Consider the following 8,983-nt stretch of genomic DNA (forward strand, 5'->3'; position numbering starts at 1 on the left):
CCCGCCGCCATGCCCGCCTTCCGGCAGGTGGGCGAAAAGCAGCTGCCCCAGGAGGTCGTCTTCATGGCCTGGTCCCCCAAAAGGGACCTCATCGCCCTGGCCAACAGAGCGGGCGAGGTGAGTGCGGGGCTGCCCAGCGGCGGGGGGGGGGGGGGCGACCCGGCCTGTCTCTCTGTTGCTGCACCGCAAACAGCATCCCCTCTCTAAAATGGCACGGGAATGAGTCATCTGCCAGAGGAGCAGATGATGTGTAGAACACAGGAGTCATTAAAAAAAATGGTTAAAAAAGCGTGCCTTGAACTGTTTTACAATCTGGTATTAATAGGATGATGTGGTTTATTTTTCCCTGCAATGTGTTTGCTTTGTAGGTTTTACTTCATAGACTTGCAAATTTTCAACGAGTGTGGAGTTTGCCTCCAAATGAAAATACAGGAAAAGAAGTGACTGCTCTTGCCTGGAGACCAGATGGCAAAAGTAATGTCAAGTGTATGAGGTGGTATGATGCACCAGAAGTCCCATTGGAAATCGATGAAAGCTGTGCTATTGATACCTTTTATCAGTGAAGGAAATTTTCAAGTAAATTCTGTTTGAAAAGAAGGGTGGCTTAATTTTATGTAAGCTTATTCAAAGCAATAGGGAGATTTACACTGTTGAAAGCGACTGCAATAAAGATTTGCAGGGTAGATTTATGTCCAAAATGCTGCTTTTCAGGGTGTAGCAAAACTTCAGATTCCTAACTGGGCAGAATATTTTTGTGTGAGCTACAAAATTTATTGGGAGAGAAGAAGGCTGTCTGATTAGCATTGACTGAAGAGGTTAGGTTATTTAGCATAGGCTGAACTTCAGAGGCTAAAATTGCTCTAGTAATACACCAGAGAAGACAAAAAAAACCCTTTTTAACGGCAAAAGCAAAACAATGTTGAAATTAGTAGCTTAATTAACCTAGGTTGGAAATCAGTTAAATTTTTGACTCATTAGAGGTGGGAGAATGGGAACAATCTTCTTCCATGCCATGTGGATAAAAACTATGTATATTGCTTTTTAATGGAGTCTGAGGAGTTTCAGAAACTTCTTTTTATACTATTTGCCTGTGATTACATGGAAGTAAGCACAGAAACCTATGCCTGCCATATGCTTTTATGGATGAATAGATTAAGAAGGTGATGCAAAAGTTACTCAGTAAGTCTTAAATTGTATTTTTTTGTAATGAAACTTAAACCTTCCTGGTGGACAGTCATTATGTAAAAGCAAAAACTGAAACCTCTCCTTTATCAGAACTGTTGTTGGAAGTGAAGCACATTCAGTTCAGCACTTAGATAAATAATTATGAAATGGGGCCTTTGACTTAAGTTTATCATGTAAAGTATGATAGTTCAAACTTCAATAAGTGGATTGCAAATGAAAATTTGAAGGAAGGACTGTAAGTAAAGAGAAAATTCTTAGCAGTAGTTGGCTTTAAAGACACATTGTTTTCTATTTCAGTATAAAGTACAAAGTTTTGCACATTGGTTGTTTATACATTTTATTCATCTTTTTCTAGTTTTGGCTTTTGGCCTTACTGATACCAAGCGAATTATTCTATGTGATGTAGAAAAACCTGAAAGCTTGCACTCCTTCTCCGTGGACTCCTCTATTACATACATGCACTGGATGGAAGTCACTGAGGAGAGCAGGTGAATCTGAAAAACCCTAGAAGTAAATTATGGGCTATGTAGTGCCAGTTTACTAATAGTTTATACTTAGTGTGTTACAAGCAGTCTTATAAAATAATATAGTATTACATAGATGTGGGGTTTTTTACCACTCAGCTAAAATTTTCATTTTTGGTAGATGCTTTTCATTCACCTATTTTTAGTGCCGCTCTCTTAGTCTTGTGATTCGTTAGGTTACACACAAAAATTTCAGCATGGTCTTGAGCACCCACCTCTTTAAGTGCTGCTTAATCTATTGTTAGCTTGTACACCCTGTCTTCTGATCTGGTTTACTTCAATACCACTTGATTTATTAAACTAATTATAATAACGTTCATCTATTTTTTTTAGTCAGAATAAGCACCATACTTAAATCTGCCTTCACTTCTGTTTTCAAGATCTTTAGTTTGGTGCTTACATATTTCACAACGTGCCTTTGGCGTAGGTTGTACTGCAGGGTTATGCAGGGTTGTACCAGAAAGCCTGTCAGTAACTGCTTTACAGGTGATGAGGTGTTTGGTCAGCAAGCTACCAAGCCAGCAGATACAAACCTTATATTCTCCTTTGACTGAAATGAAAGAAGAAGATTTTCAGACTTCTTTTATTCATTTGTTAAGTTATTAAAGGCCCCATAGGGGATTACTTTCAAATATTTTGAACTCTAGTATACATGACATATTGAGTATCTGTGTAACAATGAGATTAGAAATAAATTCTCCTCCCCTCCATTTTTACAGCTTGGGTGGTAAAGACAGCCTTGCTTCTTTTTCAGTGTTCTCACTTCCTTTTACAATGCTGAGGATGAATCCAATCTCCTGTTGCCTAAATTACCAGCGCTACCAAAAAAGTAAGCATTATACTAGTAAGCCTGAGAAGGTAGAATTTGTCATTTGTTGTTGTTGTTTTGATTATTCATCTTCAATTGTCTACAGATGCTTTGGATTAGAGGTCTGAGAATAATTGTTTTGTTTTCAGTTACAGTACCACTGCAAAAATTTTCAGGTAAGAAGTTGTCACCTTGTATCTCTATTTTTTTTTTTTTTTCTGTTGTTTTCTGGTACTGAGACAAGCTACATAAACCGCCAATTGTATGTTTTGTATTTTCAGTGAAGAAAAGTCAGATGAAATTATGAAGCTTCTGGGTGATGTAAGGTAAATTCCATATGTAGGTTGTTGTGGTGGGTTTTTGTTTGGGATTTTTTTTTTTGTTATGGGTTTACTCTTAAGTTATACGTAATCTGTTTTTAAACGTCCTGGAGAAAAGATATGGAATGTCTTTTTTTCACAGAGATAAAGTTAAAAGAATATATTAGAAGTTTGCACCTTTCCCCCTCAGTTTAGAGGGGTTATAAGGCACTTTGTCAGCAGCTGCTGGTGGTGCTGTGTCTTCTTTTCCTTAGAAGATTTCTTGGGGTGCATTTGAAGGCGATGTTGTATGTGTTAAGCTCATCTTGGAGACGTTTGCATGTTTGTTACAGTTAGGGAATTCCTGATGGTTTGTGTGAGTTAAACTTAAAAATTGGTCTGAAATCAGCTGTATTAGGGTTACTTTAAAATAAAGTAAACATCTCTTAGTAGGAAACACATGAGTAGAAGCTGGAAAAAGTGGAGTTTAGCAGACTGATACTGGCTTTGTGGAGTGCTTGTGCATTTTTGAGGAGAGTGCTTGAAGTCTGTGCCTTCTTTTTTCATTCACTTCTGTTTCTTACAATCTCACCGCTGAGAATCATCCTCCTTATTTCAAAAGTTGCATCTCTGTCTATCACCAATTATTCCTTTTTAAGACTTGCTACCTCTTCATATGGTAGGACTTCCTGTCTAGAGAGAGATGTGGTGGTTGTCCATGTTGTAGGAGCTTTCTGGATTCTGTGCCCCTTCATTCAATTCATCACAACGTTTTCCACATACAGTTTGGTTTTAATGGAAACAATGTCCTTGAATATATATTTAGGTATGTAAGAGGCAGGAATTGCAGTTGATTTCCTTGTACTTATAAGGGGACATGTAAAACATTCTCGTTTTTTATGTTGAAGAGTGTTACTGCTCACCGCAACGTAAGCAGATGTGTAGTTGAAGTTGTGTGGGTGTATGACAGCAATGGACAACCTCCTTGTCCAAAGCTTCATGTTCAAAAGAGACAAAAAGGGAGGGGTCCTAGAGAAGCTCTGTTTTAATAAGTGTGCAGAACACAAACCTGCCTGTCCCAGACCCTATTCTTTGAACTTGTTTTCTGTTTCTGGTGCTATTGTTACTTGTGGCTGTTCTTTTGTGCTGCATCCATTTCAAATGTTTACTTCCTTTGAGGTTTTGCTGAGGAGTGCCACCCAGTGATTGCCACAAATTTACTCTGCAAGGAGTGAGGGTAAACTCACAGGAATACAAATGTAGCTTTGTAAGAATGCTTTGCAGCCTGTATTGAAAGGTGGTCTGTTGGTAGAAACTGCTACTTTTTTCTTCTGGAAGTTAGCAAAGAAGGACTTCTGTGCCTAAATTGTGGTTTGGTTTTGTTTTTTCCCTATTCTCTCAGTTAACTTAGTAGTTGATACTCTTTCTGTAAATGTTAGAAGCAAGTCTTAACAGTGAAATCCTAGGTAATTTTTTTGTTTGCTTTTTAATTTCTTGGATGGTAGAGAGTAGCACAGTTTCTTTGTTCAGTGAGTCTTTAGAGGATCTTTAGTAACAGGATGGAATTCAAGTATTAAGAATTATATTTGTACGTTAGCATTTGTTTCAGTCTGCTCATCAACATGCTCTTACGTTTTTCTAGGCTTAATGCTCTTGTCCTTGGTGGCAGCTCAGGATTTATCGAGATTTATGCTTACGGAATGTTCAAGATTGCTACAGTAACTGGGGTATGCTCCATTCCTTTCCATATTTTTCATCATAACATACCAAACTACAGCTGAATTGAATGAATTGAATGAAAAAAAAACATATGTATGTTTACACATAAGTGAAAGTGGGTTGCTGAATCTTAAAGGAAGTTGCTTCTCTCAATTAGGTTGTGTGGTTATTGTTGGAAGGATGTTTAACTTCTTTTTCAAGTTAAACAAAGTTCACTGTTAATCCACAATAAAGAGTGCTTTTGTTCTTGACCAGTAGCTGAAAATTCTACTTTGCTTTTACACATCATTGATCACAGTCATCTTTGTATGTGAATGTGTTAGAGCAGTGAGTGCATCTTGGAGGAAATGCAGTATTTCATTAACTTTTAAACTGGAATCCTTCAGGTGGCAGGTTCCTGTCATGGACTGTGTTTGTCTAGTGATCTGAAATCGCTGTCGGTTATTACAGAGATACAAGACTCTCCAGAGAGTGAAGCAGAGATAACTTACTTTCAGGCAAGTAAAGTAATTTTAAAGTGTTCTTTACAAGTAAAACTGTTTTCTTAATTACTTTCTGGTGGCTTTACTGCTTTCCCATTATTTGAAAACAAACAAACAACCAAAACAACGCACAAACTATTTCCAGCCTTTCAACAATTCACCCCAATTTAGCATTTGGATTTATCATGATAATGTGCACTTTCACTGGTGAGACTGATGATGATGATCTGAGGCATTCTTAGACATAATATTCCCTTATTCAGTTTCAGTTATTCAGCTTTTCTTCATTCTGCACAAAGGCATAGCAGCCATACTGTTGATTACCCAGTCGATCCAAAACAGTCATCTTAAATGTAATGTTAGAACTCCAAAATGTAGAACCTTATCAGAAGTTTTTATAGCTATATTAAAAATATTTATTGCCCCTTGGAATTAAATTCATTTTCCCTTTTAGAATCAGCTTTAAGGAAAGGAGAAATTAGAGTTTTTCTGTGGGTCCTCCTAATCTGTCTTTTAATTTTTGTAGTCTAAAATTCCTTAAAAGACAACTGTTGCTTGTTTCATTTTTCTAGCTGGACACTAGTCTTTTGTCAAGTTACTTGCCTGAGGTAACTCGAATGGCCCGGAAGTTTACTCACATCTCAACTCTGTTACAGGTACAGTTGTGTTAACACATCCTTTTAATAGCACAGTTCTTACAGGCTTCAGTGTTCTTAATGCAAATGAAGCAAATGGGTTTTAATGGGAAGCTTAAGTTGGTTTGAAGTAAATGTAGAGCTCTAGGTTAGAGTTTGGTAATAAATTTTATTTATCTACAGTATCTCTTCCCTTTTTGTTGTAACGTCCAGTTTTTGCATGTGTTTTGAAGGGAGGAAGAGAGAAATAAAGCTCATTAATATGTGTCTGTATTACAGTATATAAAGTTGTCACTGACGTGCATGTGTGAAGCATGGGAAGAAATATTGATGCAGATGGACTCACGACTAACAAAGTTTGTACAGGTACTGTAGTATTAACCATTCTTTTTGGAAGACAGTTTTTGTAGTAGTTCTGTTGTTCATGTTAATATACTGAATGTATTAAAGCTCTTTATGCATAATGCCTCCAGATCACAATCTCTAAGCTCAGAGACAGCCTGGAAGCTATTGTGTGTCAAGTGCTCTGGCACTGAAGATACCAGAGTACAACCCAGCACCATTGAATTGTGATAGTTCTTTATTCTAAGGTACTCAGAAGCCACAGTTTTTAGCTGGCACAGCTGATGATGAGTTGCTTTCTGGTTTAGGTTGTGCTCTTTGTACTTTTGTCATTGAAAAACTGACTACTGTCAGTGTTGAGGAGCAGCCCACCAGCACTGACAGTGGTGGTTCAATAGAGCATGTGCAACAGCTATGATTAAGATGTTCCTGGGTTTGCTTAAATTTTCTGTTTGTTGACCATGGCTAGAAGTTAATTGAATAAATTAATTTTTTTTTCATGGATTCTTGATGATGGCAAACTGTTTAGAATTTTTACTGGGTAATACAATTGTGAACAATTTAAAATACTAGAAAATTTCCAGTGATCAGTAATCTAATCCCAGCATTCAAGGATATAGGTCGGTTTTCTGATAGACTTTATTTGAAGTGTTTGTGAGATTATTTGTTAGCCTGGATTTAATCTTTTCGCCAACATATTTCAATGATTTTTACTGACAGGAAAAGAATACAACCACTTCTGTTCAGGATGAGTTTATGCAGCTGTTGTTATGGGGCAAAGCAAGGTAGTTACTGATCTATCTTGAGTATGCATTTGCATTTGATACTGAAATACAAAATGAACATATATTTGGTTCTCTCCCCCACCCCATTCAGTCTGGAACTTCAGGCATTACTAATGAACCAACTGACAGTAAAGGTATGTTAATATTTTTATGATATTAAAATCTGTTTCAATATCTTTTAATCACTGTTCTGTTAACAGAACATTATTATGTTTGGATTTCTTTTTTAACAGGGTTTAAAAAAGCTTGGCCAGTCCATAGAGTCTTCCTATTCCAGTATACAAAAGTTGGTCATAAGTCATTTGCAGAGGTAAACTCCCAGAATGTCCAATGAATTGCAGATAAAATGTTATAATTTATGCCTTGCTAAAAAAATGTGTGCTGTATCAGTCCTTCCTTGCATGTTGGTATGCTGGTGCAGAGACTGGTCATGGCAAAACTTGCTATTTTACTTTTGGGTAGTGGAGAACTATTGAAGTTATTGTGAATGATCTCCATAACACATCAGCTGCATGTCACAGCCTGGTGTGATTATCAGTTATACACAAAATATTGACACCAACTCTGTGTGGTGGTTAAAGTCATTAGGACATGATTTGCTTTTCTGTGAAGTGGTGCTTCAGCTTTCAGGCGCCAGACCAGGTTATAAACCTCTCTGCTTTGCACAGGAACTGATAACAATGTAGCATGCAGTGAATTTCCAAAGTGTAACTAAGAGATTATACTTCTGTGCTCTGCCTTCCTAGTGGCACTGAGGCACTGTTATACCACTTGAGTGAATTAAAAGGAATGGCTTTATGGAAACAAAAATACGAGTCTCTGGGATTAGATGCATCCGGAATTGAAGGTACAGTAGTGTGTGCACTCTTAACCCACTCTGATTTCACTTTTGAGAGCTTAATAATAATGGTTAGCTCTTTTTGCAGAGGCTATTACTGCTGTTGGTTCTTTCATCTTGAAAGCAAACGAGCTGCTTCAGTAAGTATAAAATCTGGATGGTTTAAAAAAATATGGCTCTTCAGTCTTGTATCTAAGGGGAAGCATGTGGCTGGGAGCAGGGGAGGTTGGGAGAGCAAAGCTTCTCTGTTAGTGGTGAGCTTTTGCCTTGGCTCACTGCATCTCATAGAGTCGTACCCCAAGAACAGTCTTACTTAGAAGGTTGCATTGGACTTTTTTTTTTTTATATAATACTTGCAGGCCTTTCTGTAGAAAAGATGGGACTTAACCCTGGAGCAGCTTGTGACATTTAGATCTGGTAACTTCTCTTCTTGTTTCTTGCTCAGGGTTATCGACAGTAGCATGAAGAACTTCAAAGCATTTTTTCGGTGGCTGTATGTTGGTAAGCTTGATAACACAGTAAGCATCCAGTATCTCTTTTGTGTTGAAAGCATTGAATGACAGCAACTAATTATGCCAGTTTTAGTTAAAACCATCTGTTTATTTCTATCATAGAAAATTTCTGGACATCTAAAATGTTAGAGTTGGTTAGGCAAGAATAACTGTAATCTTGAACATATAGGTCATGAATTTGATAGTTCTTAATGAAAGTTTGTGTACAGTGGGTGTTGTATTTATTTCTCCTGTGATGTTACTCCAAACTGCTGTCTGCTTCATGAGTGATTTGCTGGTCTTGACTTGGAGAAATTAAAGGACTTCATTTAGACTATATTTCAAATCTGATGTAAACTAACTCTCTTTTACTCTGTCACTCAAGGTTTTCTCCTCTGGAGACCAGGTTAGCTGTAAGGGTGTGCACAGATGTAAACAGTCTCTGAATGCACTTGATAGCCACCTCCCAGGTGTGGCTGGGTAGCTGCAGGTAAAATGTGCAGGTAAAATGTTAGAAGGAAGTGCAGAATGTTGGATTTTAGCCTGCTTGTTTTTATAAAGTAGTTATTAGTAGATTTATAATTCTGAATTGATCTTTTTAGAACTACTTTACAAAAAAACTATGCAGTCTTAACAGGTACTGTAAAAGCACCAGAAATGCACTTACCAGCTGGAGTATAATTTTAATTTTTAAAATTGCAGAAAGCAAAACTATCAGAGTTCTCTGTCATAACAGTAGAATTTTCATTATTTCAATGTTCCTGTGTTTGCTTGTGTTTAGTTTCAACAGAGAACTGTTTATCTAAGCTTCACTGATTTAAAATTACTTCTGTGCAGTTCTCTTAACACATCATTCCGGGTATATTTTATATATA

General features: G+C 37.2%; 1 protein-coding gene across 1 annotated transcript; it reads left to right on the forward strand.

Moving 5' to 3' along the window:
- Positions 1–9: 9 nt before the first annotated feature.
- Positions 10–8,135, forward strand: LOC103770415 (anaphase-promoting complex subunit 4-like; the record flags this gene model as incomplete). Its single annotated transcript, XM_008937671.1, has 16 exons — positions 10–117; positions 369–474; positions 1,541–1,673; positions 2,464–2,538; positions 2,667–2,693; positions 2,799–2,843; positions 4,459–4,543; positions 4,922–5,032; positions 5,590–5,673; positions 5,932–6,018; positions 6,715–6,779; positions 6,871–6,913; positions 7,013–7,089; positions 7,526–7,626; positions 7,706–7,757; positions 8,063–8,135. Coding segments are annotated over exons 1-16 (1,272 nt in total), but the record flags the coding sequence as incomplete, so codon positions are not given.
- Between the last annotated feature and the right edge of the window lie 848 nt (positions 8,136–8,983).

Source organism: Merops nubicus, unplaced genomic scaffold, assembly GCF_000691845.1.
Source record: "Merops nubicus isolate BGI_N331 unplaced genomic scaffold, ASM69184v1 scaffold38633, whole genome shotgun sequence".
In the NCBI taxonomy this organism is placed as follows: Eukaryota; Metazoa; Chordata; class Aves; order Coraciiformes; family Meropidae; genus Merops; species Merops nubicus.